Genomic DNA, 25,689 nt, shown 5'->3' on the forward strand with positions numbered 1-25,689 from the left:
AAAAAAAAAAGTAAAGTGTGTCACCTTCTTCAGGTAACTCGTAAAATCTAAGCATGGCTTCTTGAAGCCTTCTAAGATCCACGAAAATATTGTTCCACATTGTGTAAGGAAAGCCCTTATTCGAAGGTCTTATGGATTGTTTCTTACCTTTTCCCCTTGTCTTTGTTGCGCACGAAGCATAAAGGGAAGTTGGCATTGTGTCCTCAATGTGTAGGTATGTCCCAATGCGGGAGAACACATCTTTGTTTGTGGCCTTCTTTGCGAGCTTGACCTTGTGAGGAATGGGAAATAGGTTTTCCACAATGCCATGTTCTTTGAGGGCATCCTTTAGGAGTTGAAAAATAGCCTGATAGGCTTTGGTGCTGATTCTAGCCTCATCACAAGCTTGTTGAACATCATCATCATTAACCACATTCCTTAATTTACACATAAGGTCCTTGGTGACTGCATCCTTAATGTGCTTACCTCCAGGTGATTGTAAGATAGAAATAACGTCCTCGGTATTGAGACAACTAGTGAGAAGGTTGACTCGATTATCTTGGCTTGTTCCACCGCATGCCTCCTGGATGAAGTTTCTAGCAACAAATAAACATAAATGTTAGAAAATAGTGTGAAGTAAGAATGCAGCATGCAAGTAAAGACCAAATCACCTTGTGGCTGTAACTCGTCATTTGCGTGCTCCTCCGGAATGTGCAAGAGTTTCAATGGATGAATACGGGCGTTTGCGTTCCCTTGCACCAAGGAGTGTTTCTTTCAAGTATGTGATGGTGTTGGTAAGCTTCTGGATGTGGGACTCCTTCTCTTGCATTTGTTGTTCAAGACTTTTAACTACCCTCTCCGAAGAGGCAACACTCTCTTGTAATGCCGTCGTCTTGAGGTGAAGAGCTTGACATTCGTGCATCCACATATGCAAAGAAGCACCTGCACCCATACACAGCCGCTTGCAATAGCCTAACAAGCATGCTTCTCCCCTCCCAAGAAATTGAAGAAATGTCGAAAGGCTATTAAACAGTGGATGGAAGCGGCTTATAGGATCGTAAGGGTACAAATGGCCATCCACCCAAATGTCAACATTGGTCTCACAAGCGGTGCGACGTTCCTGTGATGACCTTTGATCACCTTCACTAGTGGTCTTCGGTGCAAATGCCGTGGGTAAGCGAATATGTATGCTTTTGGTGTGCGGAGTATGTGGTGGTGGAAGCAAACCATTTGTGATGTCCGTGAGCACCATGGAAGCTGTTGCGTGAGGAAGCAAATGATGAAAAGATAGAGGGGGAAGGGTAGAGAGGCCGAGCAGGATGGGAGGAGAGAAGGAGGGAGGGAGGGGAGGGAGAGATTGGGGAGGAGGAGGAAGGTAGGGGCAGAGAGGGAGAGGAGAGGGAGAGGGAGAGAGGAGAGAGGAGGGAGGAGGGAGGAGGGAGGAGGGAGGAGGATGAGAGAACAAAATGTTTATTACTTTCTGGGGGAAAAGATTTTTGAAAAAATGGACTTTCTAAGCTTGTGGGTTAAAAAATGGGTCAAAAAATGATTTTTGGATATGTATATATGTTGGGAGGGAGTTTTAAGTAAAAAATAAATAAAAATGAAAATTTTTAAAAAAAGTCAAATTTTGACTCTTTTTGATCCACGGAATTGCTGATGTGGACACACCCCTATGCTTCCTTCGCTTTAAAAAAAGCTAGAGAGAGAAAGCAACCCTTTAGGTCCACATCCTACATTTGTCTAAAAAAAAGGCTAGAAAAGCCTACTCAAAACTACCTTCTTTAATGCCCTTGCCCCCTAAACCCCACACAACATTAGCCTTAATCCCTAAAAATTAGGATTCCTTACAAGGCCCATGCAAGGTTCATATTTCTCCTAATGACTCTTATTGGATGTGAGCCTACCACCTTTTCCAAAGACACTAGTGCAAGTATGGGGAGAGTGGGTGATTGGGAAAGCTTCCTGTGGTAGATATCTGTTGTCTCCTTCTTGAGATTCCCAATGGAATGGCCCAAATTTGATCCCTCTTCAAATCCAAAGTCCTCGAGCCCTTCCCTCTCCCTAGAAACTTGTTAGGATCTACAATATCAACCTATGCAAAGAAAACTTTCAAATCAATTAATAGAAATGATGTGTCATTGAAATTTCAATGGCCTAAATAATGTGCTTGATAAAATTATATATTTTTACCCACTCTGCCAAAATAATCATTCTTTACCCACTCTGTCAAGATATCAAGGTAGTAGTCCGCTCTTAGATCAAAGAGTTTATGTATATCCTATAGCAGCAAATACTCCTTATTGTTTATCTTGTAGGTGGGCATGGTTGTTGTGCATAGCAAGGGATCAAGCTCTTCCTTTGGCATATGGATTGGATCCTCTACTTGGGTGTGTTCCTTTCCTTGAACTCTACAACATCTAAGATCTCTTTCCTTTCAACCCTCTCCATTTCCTCTTTGAAATCATCAAGTGTTTTCTCCACGTCTTGGACATTCACAACTGCTTTATTTAGAATCTCCTTCCTCTATTGGAATAAGAGTCAAAATTAGAGCAAAAATGCTATAATAATGTTTAATCATAAGCTTGCAACCATGCCTTCCATGCCACTGACTGAGGTTATGGATCTTCTTCCAATCATCTTGGAGTAATGCCAACTTCTTGGAACATGTGCTTGGTGTCAAATTGCCTGCTTTAAAAATATCATTAAAGTGTACAAAGTTGTCAAGCTTGTGCTCCATGGTAAGGTCAACAAAAACCTTATGATAGTCAAGAATTTCATTGATGAACCCTTCTAGAAAACTCTATAGATTAAAAGGAGCATTAAAGATTTCTTTACTATAGGCAAACTTAGACAATTTCTTGAATTGGTATAGTAACTCCATTAACCTATCATCACATGTCTCCTCAACCTCTTGAATGTCAAGATCCTCCATACTCTTTCTATAGAAGCACAAGAAACAAAAAAAAAAAACTTTAAAATGTCATACTGTCCTTGAAAAAATTATTGGTCATACTCACCCTTAAACAACCATAGTGATATGTCATCCCTATGTGAAAATAGAGCACATGGAAGGCTATCTGGGTGTTTTATTTTTGCATACAAGAGGCGACACTACATCTTTTAAAAATAGTACTTATTTGTAACATTGTTTTCTTGCTATGCAAAAATAGAGCACTTGGATGGCCGTTAGGGTGCTCTATGTTTGCATACGGGCGACAGTGAATGATTTATAGAAACATACTTCTCATTTGAAACATTGTGTCCTTGCTATGCAAAAATAGAGCACTCGGACCGTTCGAGTGCTCTATTTTTGCATACGGATGACAGTTCATTCTTTTAAAAAAACATGCTTCTTACTTGTGACGTTGTGTCATCCCTATGCAGCACACGAAAGGCTATCCGAGTGTTCTATTTTTTCATGCAGGCGACACTACATCTTAAAAATAAAGTACCTCTTATTTGTAACATTGTGTCCTCACTATGCAAAAAAAAAGCACTCGAACAGTCATCCGGGTGCTCTATTTTCGCATATGAATGATAGTACATTCTTTAAAGAAATATAGTTTTTATCTCATTCATTGTGTCTTTGCTATGCAAAAATAGAGCACTCACACCGTAGGTACGAAGGCAATGTCCGCAATGTTCTAGCTTTTGTAGAGCTTGACTACTCCGATCCCCAATCTCCATACAAAGACTGTTCATCTAATTCCATGTGTGGTCTATCTAGCCGTACCTCTTTAATTGGAGCCAATTTTAGAGTCACAAGTCGTTTGGCCAATCTTCTTCAACTATTGGCACTATGTCACATCCTTCCTCACTATTAGGAACTACGAGTTTAGGTGATTGTGTAACATGGTTCTCTGAAGTTTCCAATTCTCCCTTCTCTTGCATTTTTTCCCTGATGGTCTTAGTCTCAAATTCTACCGGTCTTCCCATGATTTCTAGCTGAGGTTTTTGTTTTTCTAGAATGAATTGCGTAATTCACACCAAGTTTTTGTAGGCTTCTAATCTAGGTGCTTCCATATCAGGTGTTGGATAGTTTTTCCATTAAATGGTTTCTAAAGTTAAACCGGCTTTTAATCTAGCTTGGAAAACTTCCAAGGCAACGTTGATTGGTTTGTGAATTTTATCGACCAATACTGATCCAATTGATTTTGGTTCATATAGTCAAATGAAAGAGTATGCATCTTTTTCTTTACCTCTTTTCATATCTTTTCTTCAACCTCCTTTCATAGCTTTTGTTTCTTGGGTTCATATCGTTTGCATCTTTATTTTAGATGGAATTTTTGGAGGAATTGTTGGGTATGTCCAACCCACTTGTATTTTTTTGTTTATTACCATTGGCTTGTTCTCTTGTCACTACTCGAATTGGAATTGTAGGATCCCCTTCTAACGAACTACTTGACACAACTTGAACTACATGGCGGTTTTTCCTCTGTTCGTTGGGTTCCTAGGGTAGTCTTCAGGAAAATTTCCACTCTTGCGACCACACGCTCCACACTATGCCTCTATAGGTCTTGCTTCTTACCTAATTCAGGAGGACAATCATTCTTCTAATGGTCATCTACCCCACAGTTATGCAAATTTCCGGTTTTTGGGCTGGGCATTGGTTTGATCATAGGTGTTCTAGCTCCTTGGTTTGCAATGAAGTAAATTGATGATGTATTTGTAGGTGTTTGGTACATTGGTTCTACAGAGACTGGAGTTGGTTGATTATACCACTCTTCTTCTATCCCCATTATTACCAAACGCATCTCAGGGTATGGAGTAATAGGTACTAGAGCTTTTTCATCCACGTGTCCTTCAAGAAACATATACTTGACTAGTATAGCATTATTCATTGGGACTGGTGATTGTTGGCATGATACTGGTTGTGTTCTCTCCATATTCATGGGAAATATTTTCACTGGTGCCACATTCGGTAGGTATCCATACATGGGTTGTCCTTGTGGCCTCATTGGCACATACTGGACATTTCCATCGTATTTGGGCTTGGTGTAGCACTTGTTTGTCTCATAATTTGTCCATTTTACTTAAATGGCACACCATTTCAATTGCTTGTTGTCCCTGATTCGGTCCCTATCCCGAGCCTCTCATAGGCATCCTTTGCATGTTGGTCATCATATTGTTCATGAGGTTAAGCATGTCTTCTATAGCATTGGTAGGAGCTACAATAGCCGGTCCTCCTTGTTCTAGTTCAGTGGATGTAGTTTGCTTGCTCTGAGTATCTTTAACAATGCTCTCCGTGTTGAAGATCTCGCAATTATCAGTCATGTCAATCTCATTTAGACTACATGCTTTCCAAGTCATGTGTTTTTTGCTATACAAAATAGCATGCAAATATTAATTTAAGAGTCCCTCTAAAAACAGTGAGACAATTCTATCCTTGGTTGGGATTTCCAACTCCGGACATCTTTCTATATATTGTCTCATCTTACTCACACTATCTCTGATAGTTTCACCTTGTTGTTGTTTTTTTGAAACTATAGATTTGTGCCACCATACTATGCTTGATTCCCATTTTTGAACAAGCAACAACAAATATCATTGCCAAAGTGGGTAAGTTGGTTATTGATCCAGGAGGGATGGTCTCGAACCAAGTTAATACCTTGCCCTCAAAGGTCATTCCAAACCCCTCAAATTGTGTATGGAAGTCGGTTATGCACTCAGCTATCAAAACCTATATGAAGCTCACTAAATGGTCTTACGGATCCCCTGACTTGCTATATTTTTTGTCCCATTTTTTGAAGTCTCTTGGTCTAACTCTACGGTTATGCTCAGCGCCCTCTCTCTCTCTTTTAACCGGTGTTTCTCCCATTAAACCTTCCAACCAGCTGTTTGGTAGATGTGTGACTCATGTGGACCTCTCCTTGTCCTAGTGTCACCCATTCTTTCCCTATTATAGGTGGTTTCTGCATTTTTACTTTTGTTCTCATAATTGAGGTGGCTGCCTCTTGCGAGCCTCTGGCTGTGCTTCCTCTTTGATTGAACATGCTTTCATAGGTTCTATCATTTGGGCCTACATTATGTTCAGTCTCATGTACCATTTTTGTAATCACTTCTTGGATTGAATGTCCCTAGTATTTGGTCTGCTCAATCTCCTTCAGAGTCATCATAACAGAATCAATGCTATAACAATCCCTAAAGAGATGAACCGATAGTTTTGTTAAGCCTTTCTCCTTGATCTTGAAAATATACACTATCTTCAAGGGTGTCAAGTGCCCTGGTTTGGCATGGGTAGACCAGATTAGATATGTGACATTGTTGGGTTGCCAACAACAAACTCCAAGCCTAGGGTTGTCTATGGTTATGCGTTTTAAAGGTTTGGTATCTATCAAGTCGTATCCTTCTATTTCGAGCACAAGAGGTCCTTCTTTCACAGCCTTATTAGGAATTAGGGTATCAAGCTCCAATCCCCATTTTTCTAATGAATTAGGATCTTGTATCTTGAATTATTGCACCCCGTTTCGGTCCATATAGAAGTTGTCTTGTTTATTTGCCTTAATCTCCTCTTCAAACTCATCGGTATGGTCATTTGTCCTTACTACAAACTCCTTGTTAGGATTCAAGTAATTTTGGGCTTTGTACTTGTTGGTTTTGAAGAAGGTTAAGATATGCTTGAACCTGAGGGAGGTCCCACCTCCTAATTGAGTTGAAAAAGAAGACATCTTGGAGCTTAAGTAGGAATAAGTGTCTGGCACTTCTTTTGTGATAGTTTCTAATGGTCTCCCTTCGTTTACACTCTTTTTTGTGGATACTCTACTCCTATTCTTTCCAAAGGTACCCAAGTTTCCAAAAACTCTACCAAGTCTTTTCATATATGGTCTCACACAACTTAATTGGACAGATACTTCAAACGTCAAAAGTTGCCTTGGCTTCAGACACACTGCTTCTGCTCCTTGTCTCGCTCTTTTTGGCAAAGTTGTAATTCCCTACACACCAACACTTCAAACCGTATGTTATTTTGAAATTGTCAATTCGAAGAGACAAAATATACAATCTCTTTCTCCAAGCACTGGACACACCCAATATATCCTAGCTCTAAAATTTTTCCCAGGCTATCTTAGGCGCGCCTAACATAGTTTTACCTATCTGTGGATATGAATTCAACTTATATCACATGGATGGGGTCTTCAGAGCATGACAAAGATATCCCTAGTCTCAATTCCACAAAGTGACCTTCTTGGTGAGAGATTTATCTTCATCGCGCCTAAGATAGATCTTCCCTATTTTAGCAAATTTTTGGCCAATGTGACTTGGATTGGTTTCTACATGTAATTTCAAGCTTGTACAATGAGTTTCACAAAGTTTGGACGATTTGCCAGTGTTTTGTTGCCCTTTTTTATCGTAGTAAAGGTTTCCAATTTTCCTTGTGTTTTTACCCTTGCACAGCTCCAAACTTGACAAACCTTGCTCAATATTTGTATTATGGTCTATTGGAACCCTGTGAGTTGAAAGTTTGGCAAAATACCCTCTCTCGATGGAAATTTATCTTCGGCGCGTCTAAGATAAAATTCTACCAGATTTTGACATTTTGCAATTTTTATTTCACGGATTGAATTTCCCACAAGTTTTAGGATTTATCCACACCTTGGTTACAAGTTTTAGCCAGAATTGAATTTTCCTTTGTTAATTTTCTATGAAGTTGGTGATTTTTTTCCAGATTTGGGCTTGACATGTCCTTTTAGTGATCCAATTTTTTTCAAATTCAAAGGGAGTAGTACTAAAGTTGGTTTACCACCTTGTTAGTTCAATTTTTCAGTATCAGTCCCAAAATCCCATGTCTATTTTTGGCGCACCTTAGATAGACTTGGCAATTTTTTTGGTTTTCTTTAATGCACCTTGGATCAGATACCATCCTGATGGTTTTCTACTTACCCTACTCCTATTGAATATGAAAAAAGAGTGCAAAAAGTGGAAAATTCAACTTTCATTCTCAAATTTTTACTTTCTACCACCTTGTCAATTCAATTTTTCAATATCAGTCCCAAAAATCCCATGTCTATCTTTGGCGCGCCTAAGATGGACTTGACAATTTTTTTGGTTTCCTTTAATGCACCTTGGATCAGATTCTAATGGTTTTCTACTTACTCTACTCCTAAATATGAAAAAAGAGTGCAAAAAGTGGAAAATTCAACTTTCAGTCTCAAATCTTTACTTTCTATTAGGTGATATCCTTACCAACCACTAGCTAGTCTCAAGGACCCTTCACCTAGTCTGTCCTACTAAATTAATGCTCCCAAGGTCCTTACTTTGTATCCCTACTCTCAAGTACCTCTCAGTCGTGATAAAGTCAAAAAATGTGTTACTCTAGCCAATACTAGAGGAAGTAAGGGAATTTCAAGTGAATGCTTTGGTTTTTTCCCTAGTCTAGGTTACCTCATCCCCGGAAACGGCGCTAAAATTTTGGTCGGTTGCCAAGCCTCACCTTAGCAATGCTATCAAAGCGAGAACCACATACATAAAATATCAATCCATGGGACATAGCTGACCCGACTAGTGCATGAAGGCTACAAGAGATAGCCAATCTTTGCAAAACCCCAAGTCATATGTGCTTATTCCTAAATTGGTCTCAGATTTGTGTCAAACATCAAAAGCAATTTTCCTCATTGCAAGCTTTACTCGATGATTTTGTATAGCTATGATGCTCCGAATGCAGTGAAACTTACTACCGAGAATGTGTAGAGTACCCTCAGCATCTCCACATGCTCAAATGTCATTTCTAACACTAAAAAAAAACGTGCCTAAGATAAACAGCCTATTTTGGGCAGGTCGATTTCAGCCTCCGAAGCACTTTATGGCTTCCTTAGGACGTGCTCTATCTATCCCTATGGTCAAAAATCAGTTTAGATGTGTGTATTGTGCGTAGGGACTCAAATTAGCTCGTAGATGGCACGCTAAAAACACAACTTTATTGCCAGAAACTTACGTAGAAAGAGAGAGCTTTCACCTATGAGCGCGTTGATATGCTCAAATTCACAATGCAACACCGCACGAAGGAGACATGAGCAATAGAAAAAAAACACAGAACTCACATTACTCATCTGGAGCGTACGCTCACTTTCATTATCCACAACTTAGGTTCTACATTACAAAAGTTGGCTCTTATACCTTATTCAAGGTTTAAAGTATGGATTCCTACCTATTTGGGCTCAATAACAAGGCTTAGGAAGTGAATTTAGTTACAATTTTGGAAGCCCTCGGCCCCTTTACACTCTCTAATAGTCTATGATAATACAATGGCTTTGGACTTCTACGGGATTTCTCATTGATACAAAAAGTTCTGATACAATCAATGAGGGTAAAAGTAAGAAGGATATCCATTTGTTAGAGTTGAGGAGCTAACAACATGGACCAAGCCATGGGGCTTGCATGATACATACGCCACTGTAAATAGATTAGAATCCATGGCTATGAGTCAGATTCGGACAAGAGTGCAAAAACGCACTCTATAATTCCATCTCAAGTGAACCTTTGTTTCTAGATTTCAAGACAACTAGCTACAAATGGGCAACAAAGTTAGTAGATTTCAAGTTCTTTTTTGTGTGTTTTTAACCTTGACTTGGAAAGATCTCTTACTGTGTAAACAAACGTGCTTTGAAAGACTTAACAAGGAGCAAGGCTTCTACCCCATGTGTACCAAGGTACTACTCATTGATTTTGAATTAAGGACAAAGCACACCGGCTTGGGGAGCTAGCAGTATTGAGACTCAAGCTCACATTTTGCATATGGTAATGTCAAATTGTGATGTATCGTGCAAGGCACTTGAAATATTAGCTCAAACAATTCAGGCCGTAATTGTAGCCAACGCCTTATCACTCTCTCTTTTGAGTTGTATGCATGGCGTGCCAATAAGGTGGAATTAGTTTCACTCATTCATTATTTTTGTTTCTGCCATAGCACTAGCTACTTTGTCAGGGATATTAGAAGCCACCTAATGGTCATGATGGATTCCCCTTGATGTGATGTCCACATGCACTAGACTTGCACGGTTCTTCAAGTCGAGGTAAGGTCTTGTTTGTTTCCAATGAGTGAGATATGAGGATTTTCCTATTGATTTTGCTGTAAGAGTTATCCATACATATGATCTTCTACTTAGTAGCAATTGAGGTTGGTATTTCTACTTGTGTTTGTTGCATCTCAATGCATCAACAAGCACTGCATATCATTGGTTAAATTCACAAGGTGCATGCACTATGGATGATGATTCCCATATGTAGCAGGCAAGTATGGCCTTGCTATCAAGCAACTAGTTCATGTGATAACGCAACTCTTTGAGAGAGCCTCAAACAGGCAGTTGCACTCTTGTTTCAAAACCAAAGAAGACCTAGTACGACTAACTTATGTTTTATTTTGGGAATCTTTATCTTCTTTCAATGAGTAGGTATGATTGTTTCAAGATCCAATTGTGAATAAGGTTCGAAATTGAGAGGATTTTTTGCTTAATCTATAGCATTGATCCTGTCTATAGGAGTGGTTTTTTCAGAGGTATGACCCATCTCATGGAAAATCCCTCCATAAGAGTTAATGGTCACTGATTGACCTCTGCACATTTATACTTTTAAAGAAGCTCTCAACTGATAATTAAGGGGTAGTAGCTCTCATGGACTTGGGTTTACCCAATGTGGAGCAAGGTTCATGAGGGTCCCTCTCACTCATGTTACTAAGTGTTTACAGTTACCGCTAGACATGAGTACATGTCGTACATATTTCTTGTCATCCTTATATGAGACATATTCCACATGTGGAGTTATGAGTCTTTGGGATTAACACTCATATTTTTTTCTTAATTATGTGTCGTGATAGAGTCCTTAGGTGCTAGTCAAATCCATTTATTAGACCATTTTGAGCATGTAGTATCAGGAACCATTTTAGTGGTAAAAAAGTATCGGATAGGAAGTAAAACTTGTTAAGTTTACAAGTAAAATTAAAAAACATTAATGCATGGTTATTTATCCATATACCAAGGAATGTCTAGTTAATGAAAATGTTTCATTATTTGTACTTAGATGTGATTCATTTTTACATTCTATTATGGTCCAAATGGTTTAGGAAGGCTTTAGTATTCCACATGAAAATTGGTCATTCATTTAGTCACCTCTTAGTTATGATAACTCATTTAAAATACTCTAGTGAGTTACAAAGAGAGTCTACACACTATCTGGGGTATAAGCCATTTACACAAACGTTTGCAAAGGGACAACAATGTAGATAATCAAGATGTTCTTCTTGGTTTCATTGAGCTTCCTAGTGAACCGTGTATTGATCAAATGGAAATGAACTTCAAAACCCACTTAGAACCAATCGTGTTTTTTTCTAAAAGAGTTCTACCAAACATCGAGCAAATTTATCCGAGCAAGATCAAAACCGAGCAAAGTTACCAAGTGAGTTTGTCACGTATATATATACATCTTTTCTAAAAAGAGACATGAGAGAGAGAGAGAGAGAGAGAGAGAGAGAGAAAGATTTCTCCAAACCCAAACAATAAATGTCAGCACCATTGCTCCCCAATCATGATTATACAAATCTAGACGTCCTTATACATGTCACCATCGCTAGCAAAAATATGTTTTTTTGAAAACTTAAATATAGATTAATTGGACAGCTTAGTTCACAAAGATGGAAGATGCGACTCCTTTCAATTTTGCATCATTGTTTGGAAAAAGCTAGCAGATGTTTAGAAGGCCATAATTTGTTTGCGAAAAATTTCAATCTCTTTTGAGCTTATGTCTACTCAAGTCAAGGTGGTAAAGAAATCTTGCTAGCTAGATGAGGGAAAGGGTTGCATCGTATTGACATCCCATTTTTTGTAGATGATAGAGACTTGCCAAACCAAGAGCTACCATGTATGTGAACTAGGAAGAGTGCTAATAAGTGAGAGATATGCTTAGATCTCTCTCTCTCTCTCTCTCTCTCTCTCTCTCTCTCTCTCTCTCTCTCTCTCTCTCTCTCTCTCTCTCTCTCTCTCTCTCTTAAAAAAAACAAAAAAAAGAGACAATATCACTATCACCGACTATTTTCATCATATACAAAACATCTTTACAACAAAATGTTGAGCTTGGAGAATCTCCAAGAAAAAGTCTTTTCTCTTTCAGGGATCAAAGCTAACTAGGTCTACTTCGATCTTTGACTTATCTTTCTTCTCTTTCACTTCACCTTGCGCATTCTCCCACTTAAGTTTTAGTCCTCATGAAAACCAGGCCAATGTGTGAGCACAACCAAACTACCTTGTAGGATCTTCTCTCTCTCTCTCTCTCTCTCTCTCTCTCTCTCTCTCTCTCTCTCTCTCTCTCTCACACACACACACACACACACACACACACACAAAACTCTCTAAAAAAGTCTAAAGCTCTTTCAATTTTTAGATTTCAAGTCCGCTAAAATACAGTACTAAGAGCTGATTGAAAACTCAAAACAACCAATTGAAGGGAGGGAAAGTAGAATCCGGTTTGAAATTTCAAGAAAATAGAGTTTAATTGTAAAAAATGCCATTATTTTGAGACAATTCCTCTATGGATGTTTGTGAAATTGATTTTTCCCGAACATTGTCTAAAGCATGTGAACCGATTCTCTCTCTCTCTCTCTCTCTCTCTCTCTCTCTCTCTCTCTCTCTCTCTCTCTCTCTCTCTCTCTCTCTCTCTCTCTCTTTTGACACGCTGAGCGCCACACACTCATTAAAAGTATAACAAGCTGACATTTGTCCAAAAATGATTTGCAGGAAAAAACCATCAGTAGTACCACAAATTGAAACTTACTTTAGCAAAACTACATTCTAGAGAGGCACCTACCTAAGATTAATTAAGATAATTCTTTGGAATCTCAACATCCTCATCGTCAATCTCTGTTTGCAAATCCTTGGGATCCTTCCAATCCACAGACCAATGCATAGAAATGCAGTGTCGATAATTTCCTTTACTGTGCTAGCAAGCTCCTTTGCCATTGAACGGCGACGCATCACACGGGAAATCTCGATCACATCATAAATGTATAAGGAGAAGGAAGAGGAATCTGCACGTTGGAAAGAAGCTAAAAGATCATTGGTCACACTAGCGTAGAGCAAAACCCTGTCAAAGCTAGGACTAAGGAGCAGGTAGAAGAAGAAGAAAAAGGAAATTGAGTGCAGCAGCGACTGGCATGGTCAGAATAATAGGAGGAATTTTGACAATGCAATTATGAGAGTAGCCACTGGCCAGCAATCATGAGGAGCACCTGTAGTATAACAATGTTATAAATAAAAATGATGGCATCTCTGTTGTTTCTATCAGTCGGCTTCATCACTGTGGTATTAATTATGCAGCATTAAAAGGGTAGGAATCTATTTTTCAAAGCTCGCCCTCTTTGAGATTAGGAAGGGAAATAATTGTTGCACAAAATTTAGAGCGGATTAACAAGGCCCTTAGCACTAATCATGAGCAGCTCCAATTGTCTTTAGAGGCTGTGTTCACACTAGAGCACAGGCGCCCACCACAGCAGTACTCGTTCCTGAGCAAGGATAGCTACTATTTCAGTCCCAAGAGGAGCAGCAGCTGCAACAATGTATTCATCTTCTTCCTATTGTGCTCGGGCTCCTTGAGGGCTTTGATCACAAGGGTAGCGGTGCTAATTGCTCCCCTACTTCTAGTCCTGGTCCAGTTCAGTGTCACCATTGAGGGAGCCACCGATAAACTTCAATACACGGTAGGCATGAAGCTGAGTGATGCATGTTTTGCACCCACAATGAGGATGCAATGGTGATAAAGAAATGACAACAAGAATATGAGGAGGTGGTTTTTGTTCGTTTAACAGGAGGGGAAGTTGGAGCTGCCTCTTCATTGGCGCCCAAAAGATCAGACCTCTGGGTCTGTCGCCCAAGAAGGTAGGAGAGGACATCACCAGAGACTGGAAGGGCTTGTGCGTTATCATCAAGATCACTATCTAGAATCGTCAAGCCAAGGTCGTTGTGGTCCCTTCCACTATCTATGAGGGATCCAATTTGGACGGCATCTCTACTGGTTCCGCTTCTGCTCCCGCAACCCTGCGTTGCCCTCTCTCTCTCTCTCTCTCTCTCTCTCTCTCTCTCTCTCTCTCTCTCTCTCTCTCTCTCTCTCTCTCTCTCTCTGTGTGTGTGTGTGTGTGTGTGTGGAAAGAAAAACCTTTTTTGAAATAACTATGCAGCATCCAACAACAGTAGGAGATAATTTAACATCAATACAGCATATCTATCTGAACCGGTGCAAACCTCACAAAAAAGTGTCATTATTTGCACACTTACATTTGCAAGAACATGCCATCATAGCCCATAATAAGCATGACACATTTCAGTTGTATGTATGCAGCACCCCCCAACCTCATAAGGCATGACAAAGCAAAAGGTTGCGAGAGTGCACTGACCTATCTTTAACAAATCAGTTTTGGCATTGCCAAGTTTCACAATTTTGGGGCAACCATCTCTATCCTTCTCCTGCTGGGTGCACTCTTTACAGTACTAAGCATCAGAAATTCCGGAAGCTCCGCGAATGATGCAGCGCCCTTGGAAGGAGTTATAATTGCACTGATCGCACACTCCAACCAGAGTACATGGGCGCACATATGAACCGCAAATCACGCAGACTCCCATGTCTGCTAGAGAGGAGGGAAGGATGGAGGCATTAGTTTGCTTGTGGGATTGAGGGTATTTGAGGATGCACTAATTGCAAGGGAGAGCATTCGGCAATTGAGTTTTCTTCGTGAGCAAGGACCTGAGGGTGAGGTCACAAACAAGGGACATTGCAGAGGTGGTTGGGCTCTGCGGATAGCGAGTAATGGTGGGACCCGGACAGTGCAGCGCCCGTACGGCCAAACATTCCCGGGCTTCCCCTTTGCCGCTTCAGTGATGCCGCCTACTCGTACAAAAGATTTAGAAGTTTTCTCATGTCGGAAAACGAAGTCTTTTTCATTGTTTTTCATACACTGCATAACATCATGAGCTTCCACTCGAGAGGCACCACACACCCAGCTAGGTACAATTGGGGGCAAGGGACCACCGGCCCCCCCACCGGGCCGGTGGTCCCCTGTCCCCAATCGTACCTAGCTAGGTATTGGGTGCCTCTCTCACACAAGCTCATGATGTTGAGGTAAGTCACAATGTGGGAATTATTGTGAGAATTTGTCCAAAACTTCCTGTGTCGTCGGCTTCTTGGGTAGGTTTCCATCACACTTCTCGCAGAGTCGCCCTATAGCGAAGCCCAGCTGCTTGCGATTCATTATTAAATCAGCGTGATGCTTCGCCATGGCTGCTCGTGAGTGCCCGCGTGTGCTGAGGTTCTCTCTCTCTCTCTCTCTCTCTCTCTCTCTCTCTCTCTCTCTCTCTCTCTCTCTCTCTCTCTCTCTCTCTCTCTCTCTCTCTCTCTCTCTCTCTCTCTCTCTCTCTCTCTCTCTCTCTCTCTTAATCAAAGAGCGCGCACCGATGCGCGCGCTCTTTGAGAGAGTTCAGTTTTTTTGAGATTAAGAGAGAGAGAGAGAGAGAGAGAGAGAGAGAGAGAGAGAGAGAGAGAGAGAGAGAGAGAGAGAGAGAGAGAGAGAGAGAGAGAGAGAGAGAGAGAGAGAGAGAGAGAGAGAGAGAGAGAGAGAGAGAGTGAGAGTGAGAGAGAGAGAAAGAGAGAAAGAGAGAGAGAGAGAGTGAGAGAGAGAGAGAGAAAGAGAGAGAGAGAGAGAGGGAGAACGGCACCTTGTCAGACACCTGCGCACACGCACAACCTCAGAAGAGAAGCAGGATCGATGGCTGAATGTGCACAACATGCCAAGGAGGAAGCCGCTCAGAAGGCGGACGAGACGAAGTAACACAGCCAAGGAGAAGACCGGGCAAGTCCGCGAGCAAACCCAGGGAATGGGGGAAAGTGCAACGGAGAAGGCCCAAGAGGCGAAGGTACGGTTGCCGACTCCCTCGGCAAGGCAAGCGAGGCAAGCGATGAGCAAGGTTACGGGCGGAGGTGGGGAAGAGGGTCCCGGCAGGCCTGTCCATGGCAACTAGATTTTCTATTTAAAGAAAAAGGAAGGCAGTTGCATGGGTGGGCTGCGTGCATGATGATGATGATGTGCAAGAATTTCTATGCAATCCAAAAACACTTTCTCTTTGATGGCTTGCAATTTACTCCAAGGTACAGACGGTTTTGTTAATTCTGGGGATTTTGTACATACGATTTTTAATTCTGGAGAGAGAGAGAGAGAATCCATTACTTGCATTCTGCACCTCTAGCAAGGTATTCACTAGTCAGTAGCGCTTGAGTCTATCGTAGTACTGCAATGGTGAGCTCTTCTTATGTGGCTAGCAACAAGGGTCTGGCATTGCTGCTTCTTGCCATGCTTTTGGCGATTGGGGTGGCGAGCCTCGCGAACGTGGGTGGGGACAAGAACGCAGTGGTGGTTATGATGAGCATGGCGATCAAGGTGGCAAGGGCAGCTATGGTGGCAAGGGTGGCTATAACAGCGGGGCCATGGAGACGACCAGGGCAAGGGCCATGGGGTAGCAGCTACGATAAGGGGCATGGCGGTCATGGTGGCCACGGCCCGCATGCCTAGATCGCTAGCTTCCACAAGCACCAGCTATAAGCACTAGCTAGTCCTCTCTTGTATCTAAACTGCCAGGTCTCTTTAACAGGGTTGTGGGTTGAGTAGATTGCTCTCTCTCTCTCTCTCTCTCTCTCTCTCTCTCTCTCTCTCTCTCTCTCTCTCTCTCTCTCTCTCTCTCTCTCTCTCTCTCTCTCTCTCTCTCTCTCTCGCTCTATATATATATATATATATATATATATAGCATAGCAATGTCTGCTCTCTCACAATGCAAGTTTAATGTCTTATCATGTCAACATAGGGTTCCCTTATGTTGCGCAACACTTAAAATTGGTGTTTAATCAGAATAAGCCAACGATATTAGTAAATAGAGAGAGAGAGAGAGAGAGAGAGAGAGAGAGAGAGAGAGATCTCCATGATGAAGAGGAAGCAGAAGCAGGTGCGGCATAAGCAGTCATGACGATAAAGCGCCGCAACGGTGGACGTAACAAGCATGGAAGAGGCCACACCAACCCCATCAGGTGCTCCCAACTATGGGCAATGTGTGCCCAAGGACAAGGTTGTCAAGCGGTTTCTTGCAAGGAACATTGTTGAACAAGTTGCTCTACGACGTGCAAGATGCTTTTGTTTATGATGGGTATGCACTTCCCAAGCTTTACGCCATATGCAATACTGTGTTTCATGCGCCATTCACTCTCATGTTGTCCGTGTCAGATCCCACACAAGAAGAAGAGTTTGGGAGCCACCACAAATGTTTAGACGCAAGGAGGAGATGCAGAACCAAAATCAGCGTACCAATGTTTCTGTTGTTTGTTACGAAGTGAAGAGGTGTCTAATTAGTGCATAAGCCAAGAGAGGAAGAAGGCTCATGAATTTTTACTTCTATCATAGAACTCTTAGAAGATGCATGCTATGAGCATTGCCATTGTAGTTGAAGCCATCAATAAGATGGATGTTGAGGGACTTTTGAGTCTTTGCACGGGCTTGTATCTGATGTTGTTTTAATGTCTTTCTAAAGTTTTTTCCAAAGAGAGAGAGAGAGAGAGAGAGAGAGAGAGAGAGAGAGTCTGAGAGTGTGCGAGTGAACAAGACACACGACACTGAAAATTCACTAAACTCGACCGCTGAGAGTGAGTGACCAATGCTCGAAAAAAACATTTTTCCAAAACTTGTTAAACCTACATGTTAGAAACATAGAGGTAAACTAACTAAGTCGGAAAGTTTTTATACCAATTTACACTAATTTTTTTCAAATTTTGGAGGTTTTCTCACCTTCAACTATAAAATTTATAGGTAAATCTCAAAATTTGTAGGTGGGGTTGGGGTGGGGTTACACTAAACCTAGGTTTTTTCAAGCACTGTGAGTGACTTATAGAGGCAGCGCTGAGTCTGAGAGAGAGAGAGAGAGAGAGAGAGAGAGAGAGAGAGAGAGCGTAATTGGCTAGATTGGTTGAGAGCATGCACACACCTTCCATGCAGAGCTCGTTGCCCAGTGACGGAGTCAGGCCCACTTTTGTGGAACTCTAGAAGAAGGTGGAGGTAGGGATTGCTAAACAAGGGTAGCGGCGCATCAAATTTTGATGTGCGACCAGAAAGGCTGGTTTTTGAGAAAATATTCGTCGGCTGTGATCCCTCAACTGTGGAAGATGAACCTCATTCTCTCTCTCTCTCTCTCTCTCTCTCTCTCTCTCTCTCTCTCTCACACACACACACACACACACACACACACACACACAAACTCTTCATCTTTGTTCTCATCGAAAGATGGGGCCAATGTGATTGTGAAGGCATTGCATAAGAGGTGATTGCCAAGTTGTTGCATGCAAGTGGTGAATATCGTTCATGTTGACAGTACCTTATGATCTTCATCACCTCTCCCGCCCTTGGACACAAAGTCCTCGTGATTGGGGCCTCCTCTTTTTGACTTCACTTTGAAAACTCTAAAAGAGTCCATAGTCCATGAAAACTATTCTTTTCAAGTATGTGATCTGAAGGATATTTTCCTTTTGCTCTTTGTTTCTCAAGTGTCATGATTATACGCTAAAAGATCTTTTTTGCGAGCTAGACAAAATGGAGTCACTCACCCAAAAAAAATTATCTCCAACTTCAATAAGGTAGAATCTAGCACCAAAGATTGCAAATACACATTATTCATATTGGCTCCAACCTACCAATACTATATACCAAATCTACTTCTTTTATAACTTCCCTAGAAGCACTTGCCATAATATTATGTATTGAGAAACCCTCCTCCCCCCTCCACAACATTGCACGGGTGCGCACGCGCGCGCACACACACACACACACTCTTCTACTTGTCCAAGCATCTACCATGGCTTTAATATTGATGACCACAAGCTGTGATTCAGAGAAGGGAGCATAACCTTGGATAATCAAGGAAATAACATAAGGGTGGATGATTAAAGTTTCCATGAGGAATGCTCTAGACGTTTAGAGACAATGATAGATAGATTGGTTTCTTGTCCGCTCGGAAGTACTCGCTCGAGGATTGGGATTCCTCTTTCTAAAAGCCAAGTCACACAAAGATCATGTGTCATTCTTCACAATAGCATTGATTTTTTCACTTTATCAAATGAAAAAGGTTCTTCCTGATCATATATGACATAGATAGCAAAAACATAAAAATTTGATGCATAAGAGTCACACTAAAAATGTAAATATGTGTGACTAAACAAAGGTGCTTCCATTTACTGTCACATAAGTATTGGAACAACCATTTTGACCATCGGCCATCGGCCATCGGCCATCAACCCTTGACTATCAGCCACCGACTAACCGGCCAATTGAGCGGCCATTTTTCGATCACTTTTTGGCCGTGCCATCCAGCCACAATATTTTGGCAAAAAGGAATATTTTGGCCGTGACTTTTTTTGTTTTTCAGAGAGTGATTTTTAGTCTCTATCCATATATGTTATAGAGGGGGATTAAGGGAAAGCCATATTTAAGGTTGATAATGTCACGCGTTTGTGTTTTTGGGTATTTTGCTTGGTTTTAAAGGGTAAACAATGTGAGCTTCCCTATAGAAGGTATAATAAATTAGCTCAAAATATGTAACATCTCTAAATTTGAAGAGCAAGGATGCCCGTCAAAAGTTAATCAACCCTTGCCTCTTTGACTTTTGGGTTACATCGTTGATGGCTTCCCATTAGTTCTCTGACAAGAAGGTGTTGAGGAGGGGAGGTAAGATGTGCAATCAAGGAAGATTGGGAGATAGTACAACATCTAACAAATGGGAGGGAACCTTGCTCTTTGAAACTTGTATTTATGTGCTATTTGTATGTTGGGGTTGTATTGCTAGGATTGGTGAGGAAAAAGATAACGCGTGGTGACACGTAGACTGAGTTCCAACAAGGTGGAAATGAAAGAGTAGGAAGGGGTGAGTTTGCTATGAGGCATGAGCTCATTGGTTGGGGAGAGATATTGGCGCTATAAATGAGATTTGGGAGTCTCCACATCCATGTTGCAAGGTCTAAATGTGTCTTCACACAGACATCCCTTTGTGTCCACAATCCACCACTGAAGGCAACGGTGGAGGCCAGTCGGTATGGAACCACTAGCATATATACAGTTTAATAAGAATTATGCAAGGTGAAGCTTCACTTCTGCATTCTAAAAGAATAGAATGCAAGAAAAGTCAAGCCATGTGAGGCTGTGAAATGAAAGGTGAAATAAAATGATCCATTTAATATATATCAAAACCAAAAAAACATTTAAGGTAAGTTCCAGTCACCACTAAAAACATTGAGAGTCTACTTAAGTTAACTATCCTTTAAGGCTTGTTTTAGAAAGCCAAAAAGCACCCAATTCATCAGGGCTAACAAAGCACTCTACTTAGTTTTAGTAACTCATAATTTCAATCATTCATGCCAAGTCCGAAAAAAGCACTCTAGTTAGTTTTAGTAACTCTCAATTTCAATCATTCATACCAAGTCCAGGTAGCTGTAGACTATAGTGATTCTTTATAAAGGGATGAGCCATTGCGCACACACATTCCTTGTTCATACATCGTCCCTCTCCAGTTCTATATGCAAATGGTTTAGCCTACTTATGTGCAAAGTTGGAGGGACCTACCAATTGATAGTTGGTCTCATCTACCAAGTGGTAAGAAAGGATGAATGTAAATTGCATATGAGAGAGAGAGAGAGAGAGAGAGAGAGAGAGAGGAAGGAGAAGAAGAAGAGAATCATCAAAGATCTAGAGGAGGTAAGTTTTGAACTCACACGTGAAATTTTTAAGAGGGTCTACAAATATCTTTACCTATGCTATGTACCGCGTCGTGTTTAGCAGAGGGTAAACCCAAGGGTGGCAAAGATGGCAAAAATGATAAAGGCCCAATGCAGAGCGAACTCTTTTTCATTGTTGAACCGCCTCCTTTCTGCCACAACAGGGATGCCCGTCCCTGGTTCAAAGCGGCCATCCATCCAAGCAGGAAGCAGAGACATGAAAGCCTGGAGCTGCAACACAGCAATATTACGCCAACACCCCAAATTCGAAGATGGAACATTTACGATATGAGCAAGGTCACTTCCATGAGTTATCATTGCAGACGTGACCAATGGCTCATGAGATGCATTGGTTTGCACTGTCGGCGAGGAGGGGCGGCACGGTATGCGTACGCCCGGAAATCTGTCAGCCAAGAACTCAGGGCAAGCAACCTTGCCATGACCATATAGGGGAATCACCATGTTCTGCTGCAGCTGCTTTTTGCAAACAGGGCATTCACTGCAGGCAGAGTGAAGAGAGAGCCAGTGGTAAAGGCAGGGCCAACAGAAGAGATGGCCGCACATGGTTACCACAGGGTCATAGCACACATCCAAGCATATGCCGCATTCGAAATTCTGGGTGGCGCCGCCGGCACCCGTAAATGTGCTCTGCTGCAAATGTGCTTCTTCTGTGCAAGCAAAATCGTGGTGGTCGTGAGAAGCATGCAGGGGAGTGCATGGGGAGGTTTCTGCACGTGATGCCGTAGACCCAATATTGGCCGATCCAGCTTGCAAGTGCTCATGAGAACGCATCATTTGCTGCTCCACAAACTAACGAATGGGTTCTCTCTCAAACACACACACGCGCGCAACGCTTGCCTCTATGGAATCCTGGCTCTCTCTCTCTCTCTCTCATACACGCACACACAGTTACTAGTGCGATGGAAGCTGTGTCGATTCCTTCTTAACAAAGTGGTCTCGTTGCTCCTCTCGAGTTCAAAACTCATTGGATAGATCTTTGAAATTTGAGGTCTTCTGGGTTGTTCATAGACGTATCAGCCAAGTGTGGTCGATTGGTCCTACACTATGAGGGTGGGTTCACATTGGCACGGCGGAAGATCACCTCCAAAAGGCTATGTTCCGGGTGGAGGACATGAATTATTTGGTCTTCCACCGCTAAACGTTCACAATGGGGAGGGTGGATGAGAGAATGGGTGGTTTCTGCCGCCGCCCAGTGTGAACTTTAGGGGATGGGTGGAAGCAACACAAGAAGACAAAATATTATATTTGTCTAATTTTAAAAACAGATTTGCAAAATGAAAAGGCATGCCAAGCTGCATACGTGGAGGGTGGAAGAGAAGATGGGCGCGGGGGGGGGGGGGGGGGGGGGGTGGTGTCGGAAGTGAAATGCACAAAAGCTTCCGCGAGCTGGCACCATTTTCCAGAGCTGTTGTCCAGTGTGAACATTAGGGGATGGGTGGAAGCAACACAAGAAGACAAAAATATTATATTTGTCTAATTTTAAAAACAGATTTGCAAAATGAAAAGGCATGCCAAGCTGCATACGTGGAGGGTGGAAGAGAAGATGGGCGGGGGGGGGGGGGGTGTTGGAAGTGAAATGCACAAAAGCTTCCACGAGTTGGCACCATTTTCCAGAGCTGTCGTCGCGCGATGTGAACAGGGAGGCTGACGTGTAGGGCTACGATTCGCTAGCAGAGCAGGCTTATCTTTCCTGCCCGCCGCCTACTGTGAACCCAGCCTCAGTCAAGACTAGTGGGATTGATAGTCGAGGTCTGTTGGGGTTGTTCCCACGAAGTTGAAATCTCTGGAGTTCAAGACTCATCGGACAAAGCGTCTCTCTCTCTCTCTCTCTCTCTCTCTCTCTCTCTCTCTCTCTCTCTCTCTCTCTCCACAACCATGTGCATGGACATGTTGCTATTGAAGTGGCAAAAGGCCTTTCATGGATTTTCGTGTTTGTTGCATGGTGCGATAGCATGTGATAGCCATCAGACCTCAGGTGTTCCGCTTTTATCGTTCACTTACCACATGGGCTACGCTCATTAGTTGTTATTTATCTAGGCTCTTAATTTATCCCAAATTTTTTTAAATTTTCAAGTAGTTCACATCGTGACACTCGGGTGTCCAAAGGCGTCTTTCTAGGGATGTGCAATGCCTCTTTGCCAATGGACTCTAACGTCAAGCCTCTTACAATCAGTTATGGCCCGCCATCCCATGGGCTTCTAGGCCTAGAATCTCCCAAGATCAATTCAATGGGGTAATGTTGCATTTTTCTAGATGGAGTTTTCCTTAAAAGTTTGAAACAACAAAATTTGTGGCTATGAAGTTATGAACTATTGCAATTTTTTTCAGGATAATGCCATTTGGTCATGAGCCTATAAGAGGTGGAACTTTCCTTTAAATGAAGGTAGCTTGAGGCATATAAGTCTTTCAAAACAGTGTGCCTTAATTTTTAGTTCTACCCTTTAAAATTCTGAAACCTCTAGAAGCTGCAAAGGGAGAAGCAATAATTTGGAAAAAGACACATTTCAAAGAACATTCTTAAAAATAGATTTATTTATTTTTAGCGGTCCAAGCATTCTCGCTGGAGCAGATACAAAAGGGTGTCTTCGTGCATCATCCAATCATAATCGAACCCATGACTCGGGTCACGGAGTTCGATGCTCAACCAATTGGGTTAACTCCCATTAACAAAACAAAAGAAAAACAAAAAAACGTGAGGAGTGGGGAGGCTTGCTAAGCCAAGGAGGGATAAGAGCTATGAGGGGTAGATCAATAAGTTCATGCAATCACATCATTTTTTTGCCTTTCTATCGAGTATCCCAATCTTGGAAAATTAAAAGGCTTTCAAAACATATATATTGTTATGCCCAAAGGGCTAAGACCATAGTGATGTGTTCCCTTTTTGTTAGTGAAAAAGGAAGATTTTTTTTTTTTAAATGTATAAATTTTTATTGGCCAAGCACACAGAGGATGCTCATTGCAAAGACAAGGGTGAATCGTGAATAGGTAGATCATGATCATTAAAATATGTTTAATTTTATGATTGGTTGGGTGAGAGAGAAGACACTCATTAGAAAGATAGACTTTAGAAAACACTCAGTACAAGCATTGAAGACCGGATAGGTGGTTGTAGTGCATTCTATGAATCATGATGGTTTATTAGCTCAATCTAACTCAATCGAACTCAATCTAAAAGAAGTTAGAAATACTTTAGTCGTACAAATTTCACAGAATCCTCCACAACTAGTTGCACCTCCCTGCCCCCGTCTATGTATATTCATCTGCACCTCTTGCAATGAGCACATGAAGCTCATTCGGTCACCCAGCAATGGGTACACATGCCACTACACGATGTTGTTGAGATGTCGAGCTCTACACCTTGAGCTGGCATCCACTACGGGTCTTGGCCGCTTACGGCATTTACTCACTGGCGCGTTAGGTGACCGACACGGAGGATCTCTGCCAGTGATTCTACAGCTGGACTACACTTATAGTGCCAGCCTAGTACGCTTCTAGCGAGTTCACACTTAGTGACCGCATGTACATATGTGCTACTTTTCAGCTTTAGCACTTAGTCATTTTGTACTCTCTTTTCTGTGAAGAAGAAGAAGAAGCTTTCCATCTCTGTGTGCTTTGTGCTTGTCTTGTGTAGCTCTCTTGCATCCTCATTCTTTACATGGTATCAGAGCCTGGTGCAGGCAAGAGAGGCTAAGAGAGCAAGAGCATCACAATCCCTTCGTTCGCAATCCACGACTAGATGCCGAAGGCGCCTCGCGCAGCGAAAAAAATTTTAGGGGTTTTTCGCACAAGTTTCTGAACAGGTCTCCAAAGTGCAGTATACAGAGATTTACTGTACAAGTACAGTGGTTGTATGTACGCTTGATTGTGGACACTCGTTGAGTGTAGAAAGCGTTACAAGAACCACGATAGCAGGTTCAGCAGATTTGCAAGTTTTTGCAGATTGCAGCTATTTTGTCTTAGTGCTTCAAGATGTCTGACGGTTTCAGTCAGATTGTTACTGAGAAGCTTGAGAAAAATAACTACCCTGCATGGAAGTTCAGAATAACAAATTTCCTAAAAGGAAAAGGTTATTGGGACTATGTAGAAGGAGACAATGAAAAGGAACCAGAGATTCCCGAGGCAAATGCTACAGCAGAACAAAGGAAAGCTTTGAGGGACTGGCAACAAGGCCAGAGCAAAGTGATGTATTGGCTTTCTATGAGCATCACAGATGGCATGATGGGCTATCTACAGGATGCTGAAACCCCCGCCATTGCATGGAAAAACTTAGGCAGAGTGTTCGAGGTGAACACCAAGGCCAGGAAGCTTCAACTAAAGTCGGAGCTAAATCAGGTTAAGAGGAACAACCTCTCCATCAATGATTATGCTTTGAAGATCAAGAGTATCATTGAAGCTCTTGGATCTATTAAAGTCTCAGTGGAAGACGATGACATTGTCCGTGCATGCTTGGATGGTCTAGGAGATGAGTATGTACATTTAAGGTCTTCCATGAATACAAGAGACGACATCCCCGTGTTCCAAGATTTGATTTCTATGCTTATTCTTGAGGAGAAGAACCTTGACACATCTTCTTCTCATGGCAGAAATAATTCTGAACAGGCCTTCTATTCTAACTCCAACAGAGGTAGAGGTAGAGGTCGTGGTCGAGGCCCAAGGGGTTGCAGGGGCCAATTTCTGGAAGGTCAATCAAATCAAAACAATACAGGTGGCAGGGGAAACCAGTCTCAAGGCAGGGGGAGTCAAAGAGGTCGTGGTGCAGGATCAAGCAAGCAGCAACATACTCCAGATAGTAGAGAATGTTGGACTTGTGGTGAAAGAGGTCACATGTCACGTGACTGTCCAAAGGGAAAAGCAAGTAGAAAGAGAGAACAGGGCAACTATGCATCTACTAGCAGAGATGCAGATGACAGCAAAAAC

General features: G+C 41.9%; 1 protein-coding gene across 1 annotated transcript; it reads right to left on the minus strand.

The window, feature by feature from the left end:
* Positions 1–20,505: 20,505 nt before the first annotated feature.
* LOC147439695 (uncharacterized) lies at positions 20,506–21,687 on the minus strand. The gene has a single exon (XM_086484370.1). The coding sequence runs from the start codon at positions 21,544–21,546 to the stop codon at positions 20,809–20,811; it is 738 nt and encodes a 245-aa protein (XP_086340496.1). The 5' UTR covers positions 21,547–21,687; the 3' UTR covers positions 20,506–20,808.
* Between the last annotated feature and the right edge of the window lie 4,002 nt (positions 21,688–25,689).

This window comes from Adiantum capillus-veneris, chromosome 16, assembly GCF_014529385.1.
Source record: "Adiantum capillus-veneris isolate H3 chromosome 16, ASM1452938v2, whole genome shotgun sequence".
Taxonomy (NCBI): Eukaryota; Viridiplantae; Streptophyta; class Polypodiopsida; order Polypodiales; family Pteridaceae; genus Adiantum; species Adiantum capillus-veneris.